The sequence below is a fragment of the Pistacia vera genome, unplaced genomic scaffold (genome assembly GCF_008641045.1).
Source record: "Pistacia vera cultivar Batoury unplaced genomic scaffold, PisVer_v2 Contig605, whole genome shotgun sequence".
NCBI classification, from domain to species: domain Eukaryota; kingdom Viridiplantae; phylum Streptophyta; class Magnoliopsida; order Sapindales; family Anacardiaceae; genus Pistacia; species Pistacia vera.
The window spans coordinates 197,948-224,646 of NW_022196452.1; the positions used below are offsets into that span (position 1 = coordinate 197,948).

Sequence of the window (26,699 nt, forward strand, 5' to 3'; positions counted from 1 at the left end):
AATAGGTACATTTGATTGTTTACTAACAATTGTTTCAAGCCCTAAATCAGAAGATTGCTTACAAGCAACTTCCTTTATTCCTAAAACAGAACTATACAATTTTATTTGTGAACTAGGAACAAAATGGTATAACCCTTGGCATTGCTTACCCATCCCCTTTAGTTTGCCACTCCACAGATCTTGAATAACACAAAAATCAAGATAAAATGTAACAGAACATCTACCTGATGAAGTCAATTTAGACACTGACAGTGGATTTTATTTAAAATTTGGTAAGAACAAAACTTTATCAAGACACAAGTTTTCCTGCAATTTCACTGAACCAACATGTTTAATGGGGGTTTTTGTGCCATTAGAATGTCCTACATAGTTTACTATGGGTGATTGGCTAGCAAGAGTAAATTCAAGACTTTGAAAATTATGGGTCATGTGATCTGTGGCCCCTGAATCTAATATCCAATCCTCATTATTAAAACTAGAGTATAAAGAGATGGTTTTACCTGCTAAGTTTGTAGATGGTGTCAAGATGTTCTCTTTGCCCAACAATTGTAACAATTGTGCATATTGTTCTAGTGTCAACACATTTCCAAGATTAGCTCCAGATTCTGGATTCACGGTTTGAGTCCGTGGAACAGATTCCTAGTTAGATTGGGCTTGATTAGCCTTAGCCTTCGTCCCCAATTTTCATTTGGTGAATTGAAAATCTGCTGGATATCTGTTTAGCTTATAGCAATTTTCCTTCTTGTGTCCTGGAGCATGACAATAATCACACTCAATATAAGGTTTTTTCCCCCTTATATTTTGTGTTCTAAGTTTGATTCTTCTAGTTTCCTAGCGAGTATAATGCAATAGTAACTTCTGTGCTATGATTGAAACCAGTGAGGATCTTTTGACTCTCATCTTGACTAACAATTGAGTATGCCTGTTTCACCGAGGGTAGAGGAGCCATCAACAAAATTTGACTTCTTACTAAACTGTATGAGTCATTTAGCCTAATCAAGAACTGCAGTAGCTTCTGCTAATTAAAATGTGCTAAATAAGATTTAGCTGATTCACTGTCTAGTGCTGACAGACTAACTAACAAGCTTAATTCATCCCATAAGGTTTTGAGTTTGTTGTAATACACTGCAACTGAATTGGTTCCTTGCACCAAATTCATAATTTCTCTGTGAATTCCAAAGACTCTTGTACCATTAACTTTGTTATACTGTTCCTTCAGATCCTGCCACACTTGATGTGCACTACTTGAATACATGATACTATTGAATATAACCTTCGAGACTGTGTTAAAAATCCATGCTAACACTAAGGAGTTACATCTCTCCCATTGTGCATGTAACGATTGATTGAAGCTTGATTTCTCACAAGAACCATCCACAAATCCTAGCTTATTCTTCGCTCTTAAAGACACAATCATAGCTCTAGTCCATATTCCGTAGTTCTCATTCTAATGAGTTGTTCAAAGATCTAAACTGAACCAGAAGTGTTAGAAGGATGGATGTAAAGAGGCGAGCTTGAATCTATCGCCATTTCGCTTGCTCTAAATCACTTCTTTAAACAATTTATAGAGAACTTACTTGTATTGAGCAATCGTCGAATCTTCGATTGATTTGTAGAAGACTAACCTAACTTAAGCAATTGTTGAATTAAAAACAAATCCTCAACTATACGATCTCTCCTTTCAACCATTGTTTTAAAAGCTGGATCGGACCGGCCGGTCCAACAGAACTTACTTGTATTGAGCAATCGTCGAATCTTCGATTGATTTGTAGAAGACTAACCTAACTTAAGCAATTGTTGAATTAAAAACAAATCCTCAACTATACGATCTCTCCTTTCAACCATTGTTTTAAAAGCTGGATCGGACCGGCCGGTCCAATCGGTTGGACCGGGAACTGATCACGTGTCCAGTTCGAGTCACTATAAAACATGGAATTGTGCAATAACTCGCTTTAACTCGTCAATGGATCGCGTGAACAATGCAAACTGCCGGATTAGAAAAACCGGTCCAACGCTGAAAAGGGGAAAAAATCCTTAATTTCTCACTTTCTCTCATTTCGCAATTTCTCCTTTCTCTACGCGCAAAATACTCTGAAATTTTTTTAATGAAATCATGAAAATCTGAAATCCCACACAAATCAAAACTCAATCTCAATGAAATCGCAACCATTCGTTGCTGAAATCAATCACAACTCAAGTCCCTGAAATCGCAACGACGCCTTCCTCCCTCGTCGAAAATCAACAATGACAACTCCATTCCTTGCTGGAAATCGACGACGACAACAACAGCTCTATTCCTGGACGACGATGACGACAACTCCATTCATCCTCTCGTCAACGATCTAGGTAAAAAACACACCATTCACGACAGCTCCATTTCGTTTTTTAACTTGTTTTATTAATGCATTTATCATAATATATTATTGTGCCAGTTGTGCATTGAATCTTTTCGGTCTTTGGTGGTTAGTGGAGTGTTGAGTTGTGGGGACTCGGTATTCATTTTTCAGATGAATGATTGATCTCAATATGAAATTTCCAACTCTTTGATATGTCACACTTATATAACAATTTTAATAGTGAAAAGTCTTCTGTGATTTATGTTGCAATTCATCCAGCCTGTTAATGATAAAGAGAGTGTGTTCCACTCGTATTGCAGCGATATACTCCCATTATCGAAGACTTTATTAGGTTGATGAAGTTTTTGACCATTTTTGAAACTAAGAAAAATATTTCTATATTTTGTCAAAGTTTTGAGAGACATGGTTTATAAAGGAGCAATTTGTAAGCGTATGGCTGCAATTTGGTGAGTGAAAGAGAAAATATTTGAGTCTGCAAAATTTTTTAATAGCTTGATTTTAGTCTTTAATTTGATACATAAATATGAATTTAGCCAAGTCATTGAGGCCAATCATTTTTGAATATTAACCATATGTTAACTTGTTGACTACTTAATTTTTATTTACTTTAGCCTTTTGAATTATGATATTCCAATGATTATTCTTAATACTACCGTTTTATTACTGAAAATAATAGTTTTCTTACTTTTACCCTTTTTCATTTGGACCATTCTGTATCTATGCATGTGAAAGAATTTTTTGGCTTATTTCCGGTCCTGTTTAGTTCATACATTAGCCAATCTCAAATAATTGGTAGTTTGTGTACTGTTACGTTTCAATTTACTTATTATTGATGGAATTTAAAAATTGAAGTTAGGGCTATTATCATAAATGAACTAAAGGAGGCATAAGTTACGAAACCTTCAAAAAAGACACTTAGTTGCTGTAAGATTTAACAAAAAACAAAACAATGATTCATCTTGAGATTACACAGCGGTGAACTTGCAATTGGTTGAGTGATAATTGTTGTTATTTCTTGTGTGATAGGTAGATAAAGATTAAAAATAGACAATGACAACATCTGGCTCTGGGTCTTCTTCACAATCTAGTAGAGGTACGACTGATATAACATGGGCACATGTTATTGAGGGTGTAGATCCAAATGGAAGGAAGACATTAAAATGTCTTCACTGTGGGAAAGTAACTAGAGGAAGAGGTATTTTTAGAATGAAACAACATCTAGCTGGAATAAAGGGGGATGTTGGTGCTTGTTTAAAAGTTTCCTTTGATGTTGAATACTTGATGAGAGAATCACTAAAAGACATTGGGATAAAGAATAAAGAGAAGGCTGATTCTAGTAAGTATAATACTCCCTACGGTGCTCCCGTACATGGATTTGAGAGAGATATGTTAAATGAAGATAGTGAAGAGTTTCGTCCATAAGAAATTCACATAAATGAAGGCAGGTTTGGCAGTAAAAAACAAAGTACAATGCTAGACAAATCAAAAAGATAAAAAATCTATTGGGGTTGGTGACTATTTTGCTTCAAGGACAATTGGTCGATCTCAACCATCAATTAGGAGTTGTTTAGCTGGAAAAGATGCGACGTGGAGAGCAGACATGACTTTTACAAGATTCTTTTATGATGCTTGCATCTCAATTAATGCTGTAAATTCAATTTATCTTCAACCTTTGGTGGATGCTATATCTGCAATTGGGCCTGAGTATAAACACCCAAATTATCATGGTTTACGTGTCAATTTGTTAAGAGATGCTAAGAAGGAAGTGCAACTTCTTGTTGATAGTTACAGAAAGATTTGGGAAAATGTTGGATGTACCTTAATGATTGATGGTTGGATTGATAATTCACATAGGTCATCGATCAATTTTATGGTGTATTTTCCTAAGGGAGTTTGTTTTGTGAAATCAATTGATGCTTCAGATGTTGTGAAGGATGCTGGGGCATTGTTGAAGATGTTTGAGGAGGTAGATTTATGGATTGGGCCAAATAGTATTGTCCATTTTGTCTCAGACAATGGATCCAATTATAAAGTTGTTGGAAGAATGTTGTCTGAGAAATATCCGAGTATTACTTGGTCACCCTGGGCTGCACAAAGCATAAATTTGGTGTTAAAAGACATAGCTGAGATGGATCACATAGTTTATCTTGCGAGACATGCTTCTGAGGTGACGAAATTTATATATAATCATACATTCTTGATAGCTTGGTTGAGGAAAAGACAGGTAATATACCTTTAGTTCATGTTTTTGTCAAGTCATAACATAATATGCATTTTTTATAATTGACTAACATCTATTATTTATCAATTGAACAGGGTTGGAAAGAAATTGTTCGTCCGGACGCAACCCGTTTTGCTACAACTTTCATTACAATGAGAAGCCTTCATGAGCACAAACATGACTTGCAAGCCATGGTGACAGATAGATCATTTGTTGATTCTCGATATGCAAAAAGTAATAAAGACAAACATGTTATTGACATAATTCTAGATAACGATTTTGGGGATGATATGGGTAAGATATCCAAAGTTGTGAGTCCATTGATGCGCTTGTTGCGGATTGTTGACTCAGATGAGAAGCCAACAATAGGATATGTGTATGATGGCATGTACAGAACGAAAAATACAATTAAGAAGTTGTTTAAGAATAAAAAGAGATTGTACAAGCCTTATACATGAATCATTAAGCTACGCTGAGATAGGATGTTGCATCGTGATATCCATGATGTGGCTTACTATTTGAATCCTACCTTTAAATATGACGAAGCATCATTTTGTGTCAAGCCAGAAGTCATGAGTGGTTTCCTTGATATTATTGATAGTAAAGCAAGTGTGTTCAATTTGAACAAGACAAGGTTAATGGAAGAGAGTAGATAATATTCAAGCTGGGAGGAAAGCTTTTCTCGTGGGCTTGCTCTTGAAACCGCCAAAACCACACGTCCTGGTACGTAGTAGTTATAAAATTTATGAGTTCTTTTGTTTTTTAAGTCTAATTTATTTATTATGTTTAATTTTCGATTAGATGAATGGTGGAGATCATTTGGATATAGTACTCCAAATTTGCAATAAAAATTCTTAGCCAAACTTCAAGCTTTTCGGCATGTGAATGAAATTGGAGTGTTTTTGAGCGCATACATACTAAAAAGAGGAATAGATTGGAGCATCAAAGGTTGAATGATCTTGTTTTTGTTCATTATAACTTGCGTTTGCAAAACAAGTATAAAACATTGTCAATTACTCAATTATGCATCACTCTTATTGTTATTATCTATTATTTTCCTTGATATTTTACTTGTCATGCTTTTAATATTTCATTATGGTATTTTAGGAGGTGTTACAAGAGAATAAGTTTTGATCCTATTGATTATGAAAGTATCAACAAAACTGAAGGTTAGATAGTTGACGATGAAGAGGAGGTCAGTGAACTTAATTATGAGGAGTTGGAACAAATGTTATATGGAGAAGGATCTATTCCTGCTGGAGTTGCTGATCACCCTTCTTTTTATGATTAAACCGATGGTTCAGAAGGTTGGTTTCAAATATTTAAGCAACTTAGTATCTATTTAAATTAAATTACAAGTTTTAACTTATGATTTCTATTTTTTACTGAAATTTACGTAGATGATGGTGATGAATTTTGATGCTAGTGTGTGAAGCTCAATCAACATGGAGACGGATCAAAGAAAAAACACTTGCACCAAATGTTTTATTATTAATTATTATGTATTTTGTCATTTAATATGTAATGGATGAATACAACATCATGTTTGGATTTGGACTTTGGACTTTGGATTGTTGTTAAATACTTAAATTATGATGGGATTGTCACTAAATTTGAACTTTGAATCATGTTGGACAGTAGTTAAGTTGTTACTGTCTTATTAAAAAATGGAAATCTTAAAAAAAAAAAAAAAAAAAAGGTTTTTTTAAATGTGTTGACATCATCGGTCCAACTGGCAGTCCAATCGATTGGACCAGTTGAACCGTGACCCGGGCAGCAGAAAGGGTTGCCATTGGGTCCGGGTTTTAACACAATGCTTTCAACATTAGTAAATTCTTGAAAAGAGATGGTGATTTCGTAGCTTGATGAACTGCTCTGATACCATGTTCTATTTTGATCAGAGAGGAGGTTTCAAAGAAGAAGAGTAAAGTTTCTTATTTAGCTCAAGTGAAAAAATCAAGTACTGTACACCAATTTATTACATTCAGTTAACTATAGTTCAGTCAACTAACTAATTACTCTAACAAACTAACTAATTCAGTCAACTAACTAACTACTCTAACAAACCAACTAATTACACTTTAACTACTTTAACAGAAGCAGTAACAATACAACTATATACAAAAACTAAATAATCCAACAACTTCGCAACACAAAAGTGGGCTGTTTGTTGGATTAAACAAAGTCCACAATGTTACCAAGCATGAATTGCCTCCTCGTCCTTCTCATCGTAAAGGGGTAGGATGAACTTCGAAGCATCTGTGCAATAATTTATTCCCAAATGAATTTATTATGCAAAAGCATTTTTTCCATAAGTTTGTGTTATAGGTTGCTGAATTTCTTAGCTTGATATTTAAGCTGTGTAATGATTTAGTTGCAAGTGAGTAGTGTAGTAATGTGAATACTTAATGTTGTTAGTGAACCTGAAATGTGGTTGCTGATGGTTTTTGGGTTGCTAATTTGGTTATTAAATTTGATTGTTTGTTTTTATATGAAGAATACGAGCAAGAGGTGCATTTTGTGAGGAATGTCATAAGGGCAAGTGAATATTGTAATTTTGTGAGCAAGAGAGTGCATTTTGTGATTTAGTAGCAAGTGAATAGTGTAATAATGTGAATACAGAATGTTAGTTGATGAAAGTGAAATGTAATGGCTGATGTTTTTTTGGGGTGCTAATTTGGTTTTCAATTTTGATTATTGGTTTTTATATGAAGAAAACAAGCAAGAGGGTACATTTTGCGAGGAATGTCATAAGGGAAGTTGCGGGTTTTGCTCCCTATGAGAAGAGGATCACTGAGCTTCTGAAGGTAGGAAAAGATAAGCGTGCACTTAAGGTGGCTAAGAGAAAGTTGGGCACCCACAAGAGAGTGAAGAAGAAGAGAGAGGAGATGTCCAATGTTCTCCGCAAAATGAGGTGAGCTTAATCTTTTTGCCTTTGAGTATTAGTTTGGGGTCTTATTGCCTGTGACCTTGTTCAAAATTCCTGAGTAAGGTTGCATCTACAAAATAGTTTCTCTAAAATTTTTAAAAGGCTTGGAAGTGCTTAACATAAACTTCTCTTTTTATGCATTCTTCTGTTAGCATAGGCACATAAACCTCTTGCATCTAGTTGATAAAAGCTTGAAAATACGTGTTTAGTTAGTGATTTTTTTAGATTATTTGTGGGAAATTAGTTTAAATTGTGAAATGTGAGTTAATTATTTCATAAATACCTTTTATGGGATCACATGTGTATTTTGAGTATTTTCAAGCCATAAATGATATTCGAATGAAGCATAATGTTGACGACTGAAATGGTGATGGCTAGGAACAAACGGATCAAGAATCGAAGTTGAAACGAGAAAGTTATGGATTTTTGAAGATGAGATTCGAATCTTGGAATTTCTTTAAGGATGACATGCTTCAGTGTTTTGATCATAACTTGAGCTTTAGAACTCAGAATTGGATGATTCTTGTGGTGTTGGATAGTTTATTCAGAGATTTACAATTCTCATTGATGAATTTGTCAAATTTTGAATATTTCAGACTTGTTGGATGGGAAGAACGATCATTGCAATGACCATTTCTAACGTTGTAGCGATGGAGAGCGGACCTGTATGGGCTGTGTAAAGCCTCGTCCGAATTTCACTAATTCTAGTTGAATTAGACTTTTCCCTATTCGACCCACAAATCCTGGCACTATAAATAAAGGTCTTTACTTAGTTTTAGGATCAACGTGAGAATTCTTGGAGATTTCGGACTGGAAAGAGAGAAGATCAGCCACTCATTGGAGATTAGAATTCTTGGAGTTTGCATAGTCATCCAAGCCTCTTGTTGATCTTCTCTCTTGCTCAGTTTTTTCATATCCTCACTCATCTTTGTCAATTGATCTTTCTTGGACGTCTTCTTAGATGTAGAGGTTTTAGTACTTGATCCTTCCACTTTTCCCGCACTTGTGAGATGTTGCAGAAATTGCATTGTCAAACACACTCTAGGTGGGATTAACATCTCCTCATAATTTAATGGCACCCCAACTTGCTTACACAATGCAGTTATCAGATGAGGAAGTAGAAACCTGTTTTTAGATGCTTCGTTGAAATTTGTATCTTGTAAAAGATTATATTTCCCACATTCATCATCATCTTGTTGTGAATAGTAAACATCAAAACATCCCGAGTTTTACTAACAATACTCATATGTTTGGTTGGCATCAACCTGGAGCACACAAAGTACTGCCAAATGCGTGAAATTGAATCCAAGTACTTACTTTCAAACCGTATAATGTATATGCTCACCAGCAACAATAAATCATCTCGCATTCCCATAAGTTAGGACTTTTATCATTGCATCATAATTCACCGCCTGCTTGTAAGCCACATACGCATCTTTATTCTCTCCAATATTTGGCAACCCGTAATACTTGTTGATAGTGGCTTCATTCAATACAACTTCCTTGCCTCTCACTATTGTTCTTCCATCAACGCTTTCAAATCCTACTATTGAGGGATATGCTTCTAGCATTAGGAGATCATCGGTGCAAGCAAATAATTTTGAAATCAAGCCTGCCATAATTCAGATGATACAACATTCGATGCAATTTGGAGGATTGTCAAGTGATGACCCAAATTTGCATATTGCAAATTTCCTAGAGCTTTGCGACACTTTCAAACACAATGGGGTATTAGATGGCGTTATTAAACTAAGGTTATTTCCCTTTTCTCTTAGGGACAAAGCAAAGATTTGGTTACTATCACAACCTGTTGGGGCTATTACCACTTGGGATGAATTGGTTCAAGCTTTCTTTGCTAAATATTTCTCACCAATACAGTCTACAAAGATGCGAAGTGACATAATTAATTTTGTCCAACAAGATTCAGAGTCACTGCCATAACAAGATCAACAAAATTAGTTATGTCACTTCGTATCTTTGTAGACTTAATTGGTGGGAAATATTTAGCAAGGAAAGCTTGAACCAATTCATCCCAAGTGGTAATAGCCCCAGTAGGTTGTGATAGTAACCAAGCCTTTGCTTTGTCCCTAAGAGAAAAGGGAAATAGCTTTAGTCTAATAGCGTCATCTGATACCCATTGTGCTTGAAAGTGTTGCAAAGCTCTAGGAAATTTGCAATATGCAAATTTGGGTCATCACTTGACAATCCTCCAAATTACACCAAATGTTGTATCATCTGAATTATGGCAGGCTTGATTTCAAAATTATTTGCTTGCACCAGTGATCTCCTAATGCTAGAAGCATATCCCTCAATAGTAGGATTTGACAGCGTTAATGGAAGAACAATGGTGAGAGGCAAGGAAATTGTATTTAATGCAACCACTATCAATGAGTTTTATGGGCTGTCGGATATCGGAGAGAATGAGGATGCGTATGTGGCTTACAAGTAGGCAGTGAATTATGATGTAATGATAAAAGTCCTGACTGATGGGAATGCTGTTAGAGTAGATGCCCTAGAGCCAATCAATTATTGTAAAATTGACTCTTTGTAATAATGTTCATTAATCAATAAAAAACATTTTATTCTATATCGCGTAAATCATTATTATTGCAATATGTATTGATATATGTTCTTAGAATGGTAAAACCATGACGAGGGTATCAAGTGTTTCAAATCTTCATAGTGAGAACCCTATGAGCACATATGGTGGCCATTCTAGAAACGTTCGTAGCCCCAATATTATTATGAAGTAAGGGCACAGATAATAAGGTAAGGCTATCATAGTGTTGAACGACCTTGTCGAAAGGCAGTGACTGATCTCACTTATCAAGGTTGTTTGGTGACAACCTGGTGCAACACATAGGTGCTTGTTGTAGGTGGATATGTCGCAACAAGTTCACTGGAATGACCCACCAGAGGATTCCATATAGATGGTAACCCTAGTGTCTATGGAACAAATCCTTTAACAAATGGTGGTGCATGTGATCCTTAGACTTGAGATCATCGGAGCGCCTTGTACACCGATTGGTGTAGTTTGACACTAGCCTAACGCAGTTCTATTCAGAGCTGTCAATACAGTGGTGATTGGCTGCATCAAGGAGTGTATCAAGACTATGGTGGATAGATAGAGGATTCATTACTCTCGGGTACGGGAGAAGTTATTTCACGGCGCAATTCAGTATATGGCAATGACCCTAAAACTGTGGCCACAGTGGGATTGAGTTGTTACTCTATCCGGATTATAATACAGGTCACTGGTCCAGAAACTAAATACACAATATCAAGAGTAACCGAAGGTTGACACTATTTCTATGCCTTCGTCTCGTAGAGATAACAGTTGATGAAAGGATCGAATTATACGGTAACCATATCATTGACAGGTAGCTACTTTGCTGAATCTGAATCTATCAAGTGGCCATGATGCCTTGCTTGGGGCCAATCTTGGTCTGTGTATTAATGAGACGATTAATTGGTATTAATCGCCATACTATACATAACCGGTATGATGAGAAGCCTATGTGTCACACACATAGAAGATAAGTTAAGACTCAAGAAGAAAGAAGGGTGTTTTCGTCTTTTTAGGTAAAAGGGTATTTTGGTAATTTCACAGTGCAATTAAATTTGCTGAGGTCGTAGCCTTTATTTAATTTATTAGAAAAATTAAATAAGTGAAATTACGTTTAAATATGTGTTTGCATATATTTAATTAAATCATCATTATTGCTAAATGTTAATATATAGATTAAATATATATTAATTGATTTTAATTGAGATAATGATGAAATAAAAATAAATATCTAATTGGGAGTGTTTGGTAACATGGGGTGTTTGGGTTGAAGCTCAAGCCTATTCCATATGGGAATAAGGCAACTAAGTTTTCAATATAAAAGAAAAAAGGTTATTTGTAAAATAAATTAATTGATTCACTGTTCATTTTCTCTTTGAAAACAAAAACACAGCAGCCCCAAATTCTCTCCCACGGCATAATTCATTTTTGCCTAAAATCAATCTATTTGATTTTTCTTCTTTGATCTTAAAGCTAAAGAGGATCTAGCAAATCCCTCTTTAGTTCTTTGTGATTGTCTTCGTGTGGACTATGTCGGTTTGATCATACACTTGGGTCGGTAGCAAAAACGTTCAAAGACAAATTTGGAGAAGCCTCCAAATGTGCGTATGTTTTCTAAACTCATGATTAATTTTTCTGCAGATTTCTACTTTAACATAAACTATAAAATTATACCTTTGATCTTGGCTCTTTGGAACGATCCTTGTATTATGATTTTTGTTTTCCGCTACGTATATGGACTGTTTATAACAAATGCAACATGGTTTATTACTGCTGGAGAGCATATACGGTTTGAAAGTAAGTACTTGGATTCAATTGCGCGCATTTAGCAGTACTTTGTGTGCTCTAGGTTGATGCCAACAAAACATATGAGTACTGTTAGTAAAGCTCAAGCCGTTTTAATATTTGCTATTCACAAAAAGATGATGATGAATGTGGGAAATATAATCTTTTCTGAGATACAGATTTCGGCAAAGCGTTTAAAAACAAGTTTCTACTTCCCTCATTTGATAACCAAATTGTGTAAGCAAGCTGGGGTGCCATTAAATTCTGAGGAGATGTTAATCCCACCTGGAGTGTTTGACAATGCAATTTTTGCAAAATCTCACAAGTGGAGGAAAAGTGGAAGGATCAAGTACTAAAGCCTTTACATCCAAGAAGGATCAATTGACAAAGATGAGTACGGATATGGAAAATTTGAGCAAGAGACAAGATCGACAAGAGGCTTGGATGACTGTGCAAATGAAGGTGTAATATGAAATGCAACATTTGCAACTAGCTCATGTTGGGATAGAGGTGCTTAGGTGTGATTGGAATGAATTTGTTTATTTGGCCAATAAGGAAGATGCTGAAGCTACTAATGAAGATTCTGAGGATAGCATGGAAGGGTAAAGAGTGTGTTACTTTTGGAAGAATAAAGTTGTTACGTTGATTTGTTTTGGTTGATTTTGTTTACATTGTTTGATTTTACTGCTGAATTGGGTTTATTTTACTATTCTGAGTGTGTTTTGTTGAACATTTTTTTCTGCTTTGTATTGCATTGGTGCTAGTTTATCATATTTATGGTTTATTTTTACTCTCTATTTCTCTTTGCATATAACAATAGTGGCCGATAAGGTCTTTCTAGTTTTGTGATTTTGATTGAACAAATTAGGCGCGCACGGACATGAAACAAGTGAACCAATCTCACACCACTATGAAAGGGGTAATGTATTATTTTCTTTCCTTTTTCCTTTTCTTAACATTGAGGACAATGTTGATATTAAGGTGGGGGGTAGGAATTCGCATTAACCTTTTCATCAATTTGGGAAAACTATGGACATATGGATTTTAGGGAACAGTTTTTTTTTTTTTTTTTTTTTAGTTTGGTTGTGTTCTTGGATTAATTTGTATGTCTAAGATAGTAATGTAATTGCAATAACATGTAGAGGACATTAAATTTTTCCTTTATTTATGGATAATTGTGAATGTTAATTACATCTAGTTTGAGACCCTAATGGTATGTGGTATGAAAGTTGGTTAGTCTAAATGCTGAGAGAAGTATTATGTGTGAATTTTCCATGGACATTTTTGCGATCTCAACAAACTCTAAAACTTATTTGATAACTACTTGAGGGGAAATCCTAAGATTCACATTACTTATGAAATGATTTAGGCTGTTTTTGGATCGATTGAGCCTTACAAGCTAATCATTTATTAAATCACCACTAGTTAACCTTTGAGCCTTTTTAAACACATTTAAGCCTTGTTTTTTTTTCTTTGAACTTATTTAAACATACCTTGATTGTGAGCCTGAAACACATCCTTATCCATTTATTTTAAAAGACTTAATTCGAGTACAAGTTTGGTGAGAAAATGTGGACAATTGAGGGTAGGAAGTGGTGAAAATTTGTCACAACCTGAAATTATTAAAAGAAATAGGTTGGGGGTTGTGGAGAGTTAAAATGATGAGGTGGAGTTGAATATGTTTTCTTATTATTGTTACAAAATTGAATAAAGAAAATCACCAAGTAATTGAAAAAAAAAAAAAAAAAAAAAGCATGGAAAAACATTGCGAATGTGTGAAATTGTGAAGAAAAAGGATGTGTGTGGGAATGACAAGAAAGAAGGAGGATTTAAGTCTCTTAATTCTTGTTTGTTTTTCCTTTCCCTTCTTTCATAAACCCATACCCAAACCTAACATTACAACCTTTATAAAGACCTATTGATTCAAGGTAGTGTGAATTTCTACATTAGTGGAGAACGATTTGAAAAATGAGCATATGTAGTTTGATTCTATAATTCATATTTGAGTTATAACCCGAATACTGAGATCAAAATTTTGTCCGTGAATGTTATGCGTAAAATTATCTGGGTTTTTAGACTAATAGTTTGAGGTTGTATGAATGTTCTAGGGTTGATAGTGAAAATGGAATTGATGTTTGCATTTTCTGTGGGTTTAGGGGATTTTTAATTATTCTATTTTGTTATGTGTGTATGTGATTTTTGAGACAACTTTATGAATTGATCCAAGAATTTTTTGTAATTTTTGTTTTTATTTATGGAGTCTAGGATAGGTCTAGTGGGGAAGTTTGTGGGTATTATTGTTGGAAACCCTCACGAGACTACAGATCATCCAACTAGGGCCACCTAGGGGTTTAAAGACTTGTTACATATGCTAAATGCAATCGTGTCAATCTATGAAAATGATTTAGGGTAGTTTAGATATAAGTTTTAATTATTTGTTTTATTTTCAAGCTTAAAAGACATGTTTTATTGCTTAGTTGGCTAGGGATTAGCAAGAATCTGGTTGGGGCTATGATAAGAGCTTAGAAAATGTGTTTAGTTAGTGATTTATTTAGATTATTTGTGGGAAAATTAGTTTAAATTATGAAATTTGAGTTAATTATTTCATAAATACATTTTATGGGATCATAGGTGTATTTTGAGCATTTTCAAGTCATAAATGATATTCGAATGAAGCATAATGTTGGCGCCTGAATTGGTGACGGTTAGGAACAAATGGATCAAAAATCGGAGTTGAAACGAAAAAGTTATATAGATCTTTGAAGATAAGATTTGAATCCTGGAATTTCTTCAAAGATGAACATGCTTCAGTGTTTTGATCATAACTTGAGTTGTATAACTTGGAATTGGATGATTCTTGTGGCATTGGAAAATTTATTCAGAGAGCTACAATTCTCGTGTGATGACCTTATCAAATTCTGAAGATTTCGGATTCGTTGGACCGGAAGAATTATCTCCACAGCGACCATTTCTATCGTTGCAGCGATGGAGAGCAGGCCTGTATGGGCTGTGTAAAGCTTGATCCAAATTTCACTAATTCTAGTTGAATTAGACTTTTCCATGTTCGACCCACAAACCCTAACACTATAAATAAAAGTCTTTAGTTAGTTTTAGGAGAGATTGGAGAGAGAGAAGATTAGCCACAAGTTGAGAGAAAGTAGCAATTTTACCTCTTAGTTCGACCGTCTTTGCATGAGAATAGAATTTACCTATGAACTTGTTGTAGACTACATCCCAAGTGGCAAGTGAAGCTGGTGTCAAAGACATGAACCAACTCTTTGATATGTCCTTCAATGTGTAAGGAAAACATCTCATCCACAATTGATATTCACTCAGATTCTGCAATTGATTCACTTGGCTCTTCCGACTCTTTTGAAATTTCAGTACAGTCGATGGCAAAACGGAAGATTCAGTATTTATTCAGAACAGAAATCTGCCGTAATCAATTTAACTGCATGCATTGATTAAATTAATTCCGAATCCGTGCTAATTATTAGACACCTGAGAGCTGAGACTGTAAGCAAAGATTAGGGTGGTTCATGTGTTGATGTTTAAGATATATCTTTTCTTTGGCTCCAGGGCCGGTCTCTTCAATGGCTGCTAAACAATAATGCTGTTTCTTCAAAAATGAGAAACTTTCGAAAAAGAAAAAAAAAAAATTTGAAGATGAAAATGAAAATTAATGACTAATAATAAGATAAAAAAAGGGGAACAAATTTGCTTGATTTAGCAATTCGCACGCTTTGTTATCTTCATATAATCAGGTGTATTCATAAAGATAAATTGACAATTCAATTACACCCCCCATTTGTTTAACTTTTCCAATCATATCCTATCCTATCAAATCCAGTGGAATATGTATTTGTTTTAATATTGATTATTCAATTCAAAATCCAATCATATTCTATTCAACTTAAAATATTAATAATTATTTTTCTCAATAAAAGTTTATAAGTTAACAAAAACACCTCTACCCATCCAACTATTGCCGACAATTGACCACCACTGCCAAACGATGGTCGGAAGTCGTTGGAATGCTGCACGATTAGTTGGATCTGGTCGATTGTATACCGATCTGGATGTTTTTAGTTAGATTTGATCGTTTTCGGTTAGATCGACACACTACTGGCCAGATCCAATAGGTCGTACGCCATTTTGGTGACTTTAGCCATCGTCCGACGGTAATGGCCGACTATTGACAATAGTTGGGTGGGTGAGAGTAATTTTAAACTTTTATTGTGAAAGTGTTTAGTTAAATTAACAAATATAATAGATTAAAAATAATTTAAATATTTTTAGAAAATATAGCAAACATATTCTCGTAATCTTATTCTATTTCTATTTGATTAAATCTTATTCTTAAAACCTTAAACAAACAGAAATTTTCAATTCAGGTTGACTCGTCTCGTCTAGAACCAATCTTAAATTCATCATTTGGGCTGCAGCTCGAAGCCTTGAACAACCGGAATGTAGCTCAATTGACCCACGCAAAACCCATCTATAAATATTTATTGAGCCTGGGGCCATTGAGCCTGAGGCCAATAAAGAAACCCACCGAAATGAAAAGTAGAAACAAAAGCCACTTCACTTTGGCCGCGAAATTTCTAAAACCCTAGAAAAAACCAGAACAAACTAATAACTATACTGCGCTACTCTGTACTACACAGTGAGCCATGTCCGAGGTCGAAGTTTCTCGTTCGGAGAAGAAAAAGAAAAAGCTTCGTCGTTCACAAGACCAAACCACCACCGGCTCCGATCCCAACCCAATTCAAAATGACTCCACGGACTTCACGATCAAACCCCAGAACTTCACTCCCCCAGTGGACACATCTCAATGGCCAATCTTGTTAAAAAACTATGACCGTCTCAATGTACGAACCGGACACTACACTCCTATTCCCACCGGTTACTCTCCTCTCAAGCGCCCTCTTACCGAGTACTTAAGGTACGGTGTTCTCAATCTTGATAAACCCGCTAACCCGTCTTCGCACGAGGTTGTTGCGTGGATCAAACGCCTTCTACGCGTTGAAAAAACCGGTCACAGTGGTACTTTGGACCCCAAAGTGACCGGTAACCTTATTGTTTGCCTTGATCGAGCCACGCGCCTTGTTAAATCTCAACAAGGGGCTGGTAAAGAGTATATTTGTGTCGCAAGATTGCATAATAAAATGCCTGACGTGGCAAAAGTTGCTAGAGCACTTGAAACTTTAACTGGGGCTGTGTTTCAAAGGCCACCGTTGATTTCGGCGGTTAAAAGACAGCTTAGGATTAGGACTATATATGAAAGTAAGTTGCTTGAGTATGACCCTGATCGGCATTTAGTTGTTTTTTGGATATCTTGCGAGGCTGGTACTTATGTGAGGACTATGTGTGTGCATTTGGGATTGATTCTTGGCGTTGGTGGTCATATGCAGGAACTTAGGCGAGTGAGGTCTGGGATTATGGGGGAGAATGATAATATGGTTACAATGCAGGATGTGATGGATGCGCAATGGGTTTATGATAATTACAGGGATGAGAGTTATTTGAGGAGGGTTGTTATGCCGCTTGAAGTGTTGTTGACTAGTTATAAGAGATTGGTTGTGAAGGATTCAGCTGTGAATGCGATTTGTTACGGGGCGAAGTTGATGATTCCAGGGCTGTTGAGGTTTGAGAATGATATTGAGGTTGGGGAGGAAATTGTGCTAATGACTACGAAAGGGGAAGCAATTGCATTGGGCATTGCAGAGATGACTACTGCGGTGATGGCAACTTGTGATCATGGTGCGGTGGCAAAGATTAAGAGGGTTGTGATGGATAGGGATACTTATCCAAGGAAGTGGGGATTGGGGCCTAGAGCCTCGATGAAGAAGAAGATGATTGCAGAAGGGATATTGGATAAGCATGGAAAGCCAAATGGGAATACTCCTGCTGAATGGTTGAGAAATGTGGTTTTACCAACTGGTGGGGATTCTGTGGTTGCAAGGCTTGCAGCTGAACTGGCTCAGGTGGAAAAGGAAAAGATAAAGAAGAAGAAGAAAAGCAAGGATGAGGAAGTTGGGGATGGTCATAAGCGCAAATTGGACGAAATCACTGACAGCCCTGTTCAGGTTCCTGCTAAGAGAATTAGAGTTGGGGAAGAAGAAGAGAAATTGAAGGGTGAGAAGATGAAGGTGGGGGTTGAGGTTGAAAAGAAAGAGAAGAAGAAAAAGAAAAAGAAGGATAAAGAGAACGGGGATGTAGTTTCTTCAGATGTGGACACAGTGGAGAAGTCTGAGAAGAAGAAAGACAAACAAGAGTTGGATGCTGATGCCAAATTGCCTTCTGGCATTGATAATAGTGCAGGTGATGGGGAGGCTGATATGACTGAGAAGAAGAATAAGAAGAAGAAGAAGAAAAAGAACAAAGATGTACAAGAAGAATAATTGATATGAACACTTTAATGTGTGCTTATATGTTTCTGTCTTAGTATCAAATGAATATTTGATAATTCCTTGGACTCTGTAATGTATTTTCTGAACGACCGTTATAAGTTTTGCTAGTCTTTGTAAATGGTTTCCAGAGCTAATTCAGTATTTTCAATTCGTCATCATTTAATATGTTTCTTGTTTAATAAGAGATCCTCATTTCTCATGCATGATATCATGTGCTACTTTTTTACATGTTTAATCGGTTGAAAAATAAGTATGTAAGCATTGAGGTAGTAATTGATTAAAATTCTATAACATTGAGTTTACATTATTTTTGGATTTTGGTCATTGTTGGATGAGGGCGTTTCTTTTCTCATTCTGGGAATTAAGTATTTCAAGCCTGAGATTGAGGGGAAGCTTCACATGCGCAATTGTGCATCAGCTTTGAGGATAAATCGAACCATTTTACTTCTCCAATTCACAGATCTTGTAATCTTTCAAATTTTAGAGAAACCTAATTTTACCTTTGTTGAATTTAATTTCTTTACAACACATAAAAGATCTCTCCTGAAATATCCCAATGTCCAACATGAACATGGTTAGCCCAAACCCACTTTGAGGCCCAAAGTTTGGCCTGTATTTCCTTATACTAACATTCTACTTTTTGGTGGATGAAACAAATCCAAACCCATTAAAATTTCTGTGAATAATTATATGAAAATCAAAGTTAGGATCTCTTATAAAACCTACATGAAATGTCAAGTCTAGAGAACTACAGAAACTTAGAAGAAATCGACATACCCATTTTAAGTTTAGATCCTCTTCTTGAATTTTTCATCTTTGATTCGGCTTTTAAATATTAATGTTCTGTATAAATTAAAATTTTCACCGGCCAAAATTTTTATACTTTCTTTTGAAAAATTATAGATAAACCATTTCTTAATTGACAAGTGAGAAAATTAAAGATGTTTAAAACTTAAAGATAACCAAGAATGAAAACCCTTGGATTCTAATTTTTTTTTTCCATAAAATTAATAAATCATCACCGTTGAATGGACTAATGGCAAAAAAGCAAAATGAGGGTTTATGAACTCCTAAATTTGAGTCTCCCCAGGTTCTCATGCAGGTGGCTATTAGGCTTCTTATCTAACCGACAATTCTAAGACCTTAAAGAATTAGTTAAGGTGTACGTAAGCTGACCCGTGTATCCTAGTAATGAAAAGATAAATAAATAAACTTGGAGCCAAACCCTAAATTTGATTTTAACAATCTTCTGGATTAATTATTTATTCTGTTGACCCCACTTCGATCAGTGCAACTTGCATATATATATATCAGTACAGTGGGCAGTATGGCTGGGCCCTGCAGGCCTGCACTGCCCCGGCCTGGAATTAGTAGAGGCCATAAATAACAGTGAGTAAGCTATTTTAATTTTCCAGCGTTTACATTAATCTCTGCAAATGGGTCAAACAAATCTCTCCTCCTCTCCCTTCTGGACAGGTGAAACTTAAACGGGCATAAAAAAAACAAGCCAAAAACTGAGTGCTTCCTCACGCAAGCATCCATTCCATGCATATGCAGACACAAAACAAAATAACAAAAATAAACTCCCATCTATATATATATATATATATATATATATATATATATCAATCAAAACACACTGAGAAGACACCGACCCCAAGTTCTTTATAAATGTTAAAATATATTTCATGATTACTGATAAGCAAATCACAATGAAGAGAATTTAATTTTGTTTTGCATGAAGATGACACACCACTTTGCTATACCATAGTGCAAAATGCTTCATCTATATCTTCTTTTTCAATTAGTATATTGTTTTTACAGAAATGAAGCCACTGCTTTCGTGCCTCTTAATTAAAATAAGCTGACTACTGACTACTCTGTCATTGATTATAGCACAACTTCTTTAACGTGGTTTTGAAGAATAAAATATAAAATGGATCATATTATATATATCTAGAGTTCATGAAATCTATATATATATGGAATCATTTTGATTTCTAAACTGTACTCCATCTCCTCTCCAGTAAAGCTTTTTCATTATGAAGTGCCAGATATATTACAAATATTCTATTCTTAACACATGATTTAATACACATGATTCAATTAAGCTCCAGAAAATTGAAGAATCATATTATCCTGTACTTGAGAGAATGCATATCAATATCATTACTAAATCAGAAGTTATATATATATATATATATATATATATAGTATTCACACACACGCGTGCTACATCTCATGCGGAACATTGAATACTATATAGCAATAGGCACATTGATTAGATTATAAGTATATGCCTTAAGTACTAAGAACTAATAATTCATCTTAAAAAATTAAGAGCCAGATTGTTGAATGGCCAATGCCAACTAGATTTCTCATCCCATCCATTACATCCGACGGCTTATATTGTTCCAGCACAGTGGATGGATGTGTTACAGCTCTCCTCTTTAAATTGTTATAAAATATATATGGTCAATTCCATGGCTCTTTGGACACATGAAAAAGTGACATCTTAGGATGCTGCTACCCTTGAAAGTGATTTGTCTTCCAACTTTGATTGGTCCATTCACTTGGCCCAGCCAACACAAGGATACAGATATGGTGATAAAGAAAAGAGTTATTTTCAGTTTGATACGCATTTAAAGTGGAGACTCAAAATGCAGATCTCTTTCTTTTAATCCTAATTAAATTTACACGTAGTTTATGTCAACTTACGGCTGATAAAATAAAAAAATTTAGGTTGGCAAATTCCCAGTGGAGATGGTGATATGTTTGATTATGACAGAGAGCTGCAGAAGTCCACTTAATGGTGTTTGAATGATTGAATATTAACCAAGTTAAGGAAATCACAGTAGAATTATGAGACTGTTAAGGAACCTAAAGGTCATTTAGTGAAGTGGGGTCAAGAGAATTCATAAGAGAAATGAATGAATAGGGCGGGGAGAATGGAATCTAAAATTCTGGGACATGCATGTGTATGATTGAGCACATGTGGGAGAACGTGAGGACTCAGAAGAGATTGGAATCTGAGTCTCTTACTTTCATTCTCCACTTGTTCATCGAGATCAACTAGAGAAAGAGAGAGAGAGAGAGAGAGAGAGAGAGAGAGAGAGAGAGAGAGAGAGACCATGTTATATAACAAGGACGTTACAAAAGTGAAAGCTGCTGCTACAAGTTAGAGAGAGAATTTTTTCACACAAATCCATGTGGGTATCAATATGAGAAGTCATTGAACACATTTCAATATGAAAATATATAGATCATTAAGATTTGGCTTGGATTTCCGAGCCAATTCTTCTTCGTACTATAGTTTTCTCTTTATGTCTTTTTATAGAACTTAATAATACACCAGAAGTTGCTCACATATCTATATAATTTGGGGATCACTCAGAGAAAAAATATTATTGAAGATGACCCGACCGACCAAACTATGCGATTATTATTGCTATTCTATCCATCTATGACTGTTTTGAGAGAGAGAGAGAGTATGTGTTTGTGTGCTCCTTTATTTTTTGACGGTTTTGAATGTGCTTTATTCGTTCTTGGTAAGCAGCCTTGGTTCTTGCAAAAGCAAATCCAAAAACACTCCAGATTCCTTTCTTTCAAGATGGCCAATCCCAGTTGGAATATAATATGCCAATTATAACAATTACTTCATTATATTATTTATTTCTATTTTATTAATATTTGTAGCTACATGTGAGGGCAGTTTCTTTCTGACCCAGATAGATTTTTTTCTATTATATTCAATATTTGAACATCGGTCCAACATTAAGGCACTAATTAATCTGATTTTTTTTTTTTTTTTATATGCATGCATTTCACTTTTTTGTTTCTATACCCCTTGAAAAACATTAGCCCATATTGATGAACAGTTTGTCCAGCTTTCAGCAAACACTTCACTAAAATTTCTCCGCTAATTGTATCAATTACAAAAACACTGTAATTATTTGTCTTTAATGGTTTACTTAGCCAAGTAACCTTTACAATATATCTACCCAGAAATGAAGGGAAAATTTAGTTCATGGATCAAACAAAAGTAGGAAGCATCAAAAGAATGTTCTCTGTAGGTATAATATAAAGGAATTTTCATCTTTGACATCTAAATCAAAAGTCTTTTTTAATCATAAATATATTCTTTTTTTTTTTTTTGTGGGTGAGAACAATACAAAAGCCAATACAAGATAATGTTCCCATATATCTTACATTAAAATGACAGTAGAATTGTACAAGACAAAGAATTCAAAAAACGTTTTTCATTCATAAACTAATAAAAACTTTGTCAACTAAGATATTCTAACAAATTGTCCAAACAACCGTTAAATCAAAGACTGAAACAAAATAATTTTTTTTTTTTTTTTACCGAGAAAACTCTTTTTTTTTTCCCTGGAAAATCGGCAGGAAAATTTTGAGGCTGAGCTGGGCCCCAATTCTCTAACAGAGAGGTCAAAGTCGTTTCTGTTAAATTGGAGCAAACACAGAGATCCTAGTGTGTCAGTAGCATGACCAAATGGGAACCAAGTTTAACAGAAGCTTGAGTTACAGGTTCTGTAGTGAATGTAACATTAACAATAGTTCCAGAATCCCACATTACTCTAAACCGCGTGAAGTTACTTGGACAAAGGAGCCTGCTCCTGTCAGGTCAACATACTGACAAAACTGTACTTTGTCTTCTAGTTAGTCGTGAAAGAACGACGCGCTCACGCGCGTCATAAAGGATAAAGGGTCAGAGTCAGACATTCAATTCAATTCATTGATTGATTCAGTCAGTAGTCATTTATTTCACTGGAGTAATGAGTGTCAGTGATCAATCTCTTTGACCCTGTGTGGCCTTCCTTTGCAGTCTTTTCTGTATTCTTCTTCTGCAACAAACTTCGAGAAGAGATTTCTCTGTTATTATTCTTAACAGTTTTTGAACACTAGGTTGATTTTTGGTTTTGGAATTTAGGAGCATTTTAGAGTCTTTTGAGGCGTTTGTCCCTTTGCGTAATCTTTCTTATAAAAATATAATATTAGCGATTGGTTCTCATGAATCATGATCTCACTCAGTTTGAAAAAAAACATCACATTATTACAAAATCATTCTCTTTATTCTTCTTCTTCTTCTTCAGTCTCTACCTAACCAGTGTTTTGGATTTTTATTAATAAAATATTAACGGTTTCTATCACTCTCTCTCTCTCTCTCTCTCATTCATGCAATGATAATAGTATTAATCAAATGCACATGCATCGTAAAACAATTGGTTTCTTATGGAGAGTTGGAAGTCACTAAACTCTAGGTGGATTTCTTCATTCAATTTTTATACAACAAAGAGTAAAGTAGACCAGTACTGTTCATATCATTCTCATTGTTGCAGAAAATGGAAAGAAATTAAAGATACTGTAAATATATTCTTATCACCATTATGAGCAAGGCTTCTTTATACTTAATAACGAAGATAGGCTAGAAAATACCTTTTTCTCTTTAGTTTATGATTGTACTGAAGTCAGCTATGGCTGCCTTCATATTTGAAAACTTGGACATTAAGGAGAAAGGAACAAACTATTAGAACTCGATCATATCAACATATTTACCTATAGCTGAAGTTTCTAGATCATTATATATTCAACTCGTTAATGATAAAGTAATCACAGAAACAAGCAAACAACTGAGATGTGAGGAAAGTTAAGAGCTGCCATATTGTAGTTGGTTGTTGAAATACCCCAATAAATATATATTCACTATCATCTTGCACTAGGATCGAAGATTTGTTAACAAATTATTGTTTGCCATCAGGGTTCTTTTTTTATATCTAGATTATTGCTTAGTTTAAAAACTCTATCTTAACTAACTACTGTATGTTCACAAGACGAAGAAATTAGAAATATATATATAATTCAAATCTTGGGGGCTTTTTCCTGTTGGCCGGTAAAGTCTCCATTTCAACCAAGATTGCTATAATCACAAGCAAGTTAATTACCACCTTTTTAGGAGTTGAAAACAGCTTTCATTTAGTTTGTAAGAATAATTAAGGTATATGTTTAAGGGTTTTAAATTTTAATAACAAAATAACGCCAAGTATGAAACGATGAAGCCGAAATTTTTAACTTCAAAATGGTATCCAATCAAAAGAAAAAAGCCTTAAAACTTTGGATTCTGAACTCTTATATTCCAAAATTAACTGCAAGAATAATTCCGAAGAGAGCTTTTAAGAAGATTTTCTTAAAGGGTGCATCGATCGATCCTTAACTAAAAAATTAAATTGATCTTTATAAGATTAAAGTTTTCGTTACTAGAAAAGAGGTTCATAATAGAAATATATAAATTGAATTTTACACTTCAAATATTGATTAAATTATTGAAATCAACTAATTCATTTCTGGAAATCTGATTAAAATGGTGGATAAAAGAATGCCAAGGTGCTCCATGAGAAACTTTAACAAGGAGTTTCGATTGAAATATTGAGCTAAAGATGTAGATTTAGTATATAAAACTCAATTTCTCATTCACTCACCATTCCAAACACAACCATACATTGCAACCTAAAACTAACTTCAAAAGGAAAATAACAGAAAAAACCTACCAATATTAGGGTTTAAAGTTGATATAGAAGAAACTAAGCCCTCAATCTCCATCTTGAAGTATTAGGATTTGAAAACATCCATCTATGGAGTTGAAACTCGAAAGTAACTTTGTCTTGATCATATTCTTTAGTCGAAGCTGCACTGGAAAAAAAAAAAAAAAAAAGGGAAACTTCACCGACCGTCTAGTTAATTCCCACCGCAAGAGATCAAATCTATAAGGCATTGCTTGTTGAAGAAGAGCTAAAACTAGAAAGATCTGTCCATGCAGTACCGGTATTCCAGTATTGTTCATTTCCTTGAATCCCCATGAACTGTCTTGACAAATTCATCTCATTGTTGTCCTCCATTTTCACCGAAGCCAACTGAGAAACGTTAACCCCAGAAGTAGAAAGTTTAGGCCGGACCTGACCCCCAGCATTACCATAACCGGATGGCTCAACACCACTTTCAAATGGGTATAACCCTGTAGAAGAAGAATCTAAGCCACCCATAAATGGAAATTGCTGAGCTTGTTGCAAGCGCCACTGATCCAGACCACCTAAAGATGATAAAAGAGAACCGGTAGCCGCACTGCCGCCACTAGCTAAAGCACTACCTATGTGAAAATTCAAGTCATTTGTTGCTCCTACAATTGGAGCAGAAATTGAACCATAATTCAAGCCAATATCATGACCACCAGTAAATTCAGTACTGAGATGATGAAGAGGAGACATGAACCTCAGTGGTGGAACCTGCGGGCCGAGGCCTAACATATCACTGGTTCCACTATTAGAAGACATTGTGCTTGTGGAACCAGAACCGGTGGGGCGATCATTACTCACTGGACTTTTGGAGCTACTTCCTTTGCTTCTTTTATTCCTTCTACAGCCGCCTCCGACTGGAACATTTCTTAGGGCGCCGCCCCTTGTCCAGTAACGTCTGCAAGTTTTGCAGAAATGGCGAGGCTGAGAAAGGCTGTAGTTGTTGAAGTAGCAAAATTTAGTGTTGGTTGATTCACATCGTGGACATTTCAGTGCTGTTTCCGGCATCGGTACGTTGGCCATACGGGCTCGATCAGCCATCGATCCGGGCCGGATTGAGCCCACACCACCACTTCCATGAGGCTGTGGAGGTGGTGGCGGTGGAGGAGGAGGAGGAGCAAACTGATGAGTAGTATTTACACCGCTATTTGCTCCCGTTTGGTGATTTAGTTGCTGTAAAATTGACAAAAAAAAAAAAAAAAAAAAAAAAAAGGAAAAAACAAAAATTATCACATATCTGGTATATCAACAAGATAAAACAAAAGTAAAAAGAATATTTATCTTTTGAATTTTGCTTTTTTGGCAAAGAAACTACTTGTGGAACACAATTGAAGAGAAGAAAGAAACAAAACCCTTACTTGTTGCCAGTTGGCTGGATCAAGATAAGCAGCTGGGATGGAGGAAAAAACCATATTGGTTCTTGATCTTTCTTGCTTTCTTTTGTAAAAGGTTGATGGAGTTTTTATTTTTTATCTTTGTGAGATAATATAGTGGAGAATCACATCAACATACAAGAGCGAGTTGCAGAGAGAGAGAGAGAGAGAAAGGGAGTGAAGAGAAAGATAAAGAAAGAAGAGGATGATGAGAAGTAAAAATAAAGGAGGTAGCTAGATAGTGAGTGGCTTTATATATATATATATATTAATAATATTAATTTTAATTTTAATATAAATAAAAATTTGGTTGTTTTTCTCGGTCGTCTCTTTTTGTTTTATTGCTTTTTAGCAGTTTCTTAACTAATAAGCTTTCTTTGAAATGAAATGCTCTCTGCTTAAGTAAAAGATATTAGTGTTAATGTTGTGGCTCTCCTCTTGCATGGAAAACTTAAAGTAATACAAGTA

General features: G+C 35.1%; 3 protein-coding genes across 3 annotated transcripts; 2 read left to right on the plus strand and 1 right to left on the minus strand.

Moving 5' to 3' along the window:
• Nucleotides 1-3,957: 3,957 nt before the first annotated feature.
• LOC116110517 lies at nucleotides 3,958-7,496 on the plus strand. The gene is made up of 5 exons (XM_031396721.1): nucleotides 3,958-4,581; nucleotides 4,674-4,966; nucleotides 5,686-5,747; nucleotides 7,076-7,137; nucleotides 7,293-7,496. Exons 1-5 carry the CDS (start codon nucleotides 3,958-3,960, stop codon nucleotides 7,494-7,496), a joined length of 1,245 nt encoding a protein of 414 aa, XP_031252581.1.
• Nucleotides 7,497-16,501: 9,005 nt separating this feature from the next.
• Nucleotides 16,502-18,457, plus strand: LOC116110544 (H/ACA ribonucleoprotein complex subunit 4-like). Its single transcript, XM_031396750.1, has one exon. It carries the CDS (start codon nucleotides 16,532-16,534, stop codon nucleotides 18,260-18,262), a length of 1,731 nt encoding a protein of 576 aa, XP_031252610.1. The 5' UTR covers nucleotides 16,502-16,531; the 3' UTR covers nucleotides 18,263-18,457.
• Nucleotides 18,458-24,753: 6,296 nt separating this feature from the next.
• Nucleotides 24,754-26,440, minus strand: LOC116110527 (dof zinc finger protein DOF5.1-like). The gene is made up of 2 exons (XM_031396731.1): nucleotides 26,217-26,440; nucleotides 24,754-26,031 (listed from the first exon to the last, which is right to left on the minus strand). The coding sequence occupies exons 1-2, from the start codon at nucleotides 26,268-26,270 to the stop codon at nucleotides 25,051-25,053; spliced, it is 1,035 nt and encodes a 344-aa protein (XP_031252591.1). The 5' UTR covers nucleotides 26,271-26,440; the 3' UTR covers nucleotides 24,754-25,050.
• Nucleotides 26,441-26,699: the final 259 nt, after the last annotated feature.

Bases quoted from the DNA above. Each gene is read 5' to 3' on its own strand.
- LOC116110517 (XM_031396721.1), top strand. From the start codon at position 3,958: ATGACTTTTACAAGATTCTTTTATGATGCTTGCATCTCAATTAATGCT. The intron at 4,582-4,673 runs GTAATATACCTT...TCAATTGAACAG, and splicing joins CTTGGTTGAGGAAAAGACAG to GGTTGGAAAGAAATTGTTCG. The intron at 7,138-7,292 runs GTGAGCAAGAGA...TTTTATATGAAG, and splicing joins CAAGTGAATATTGTAATTTT to AAAACAAGCAAGAGGGTACA.
- LOC116110544 (XM_031396750.1), top strand. From the start codon at position 16,532: ATGTCCGAGGTCGAAGTTTCTCGTTCGGAGAAGAAAAAGAAAAAGCTT.
- LOC116110527 (XM_031396731.1), bottom strand. From the start codon at position 26,270: ATGGTTTTTTCCTCCATCCCAGCTGCTTATCTTGATCCAGCCAACTGG. The intron at 26,032-26,216 runs GTAAGGGTTTTG...TCAATTTTACAG, and splicing joins ATCCAGCCAACTGGCAACAA to CAACTAAATCACCAAACGGG.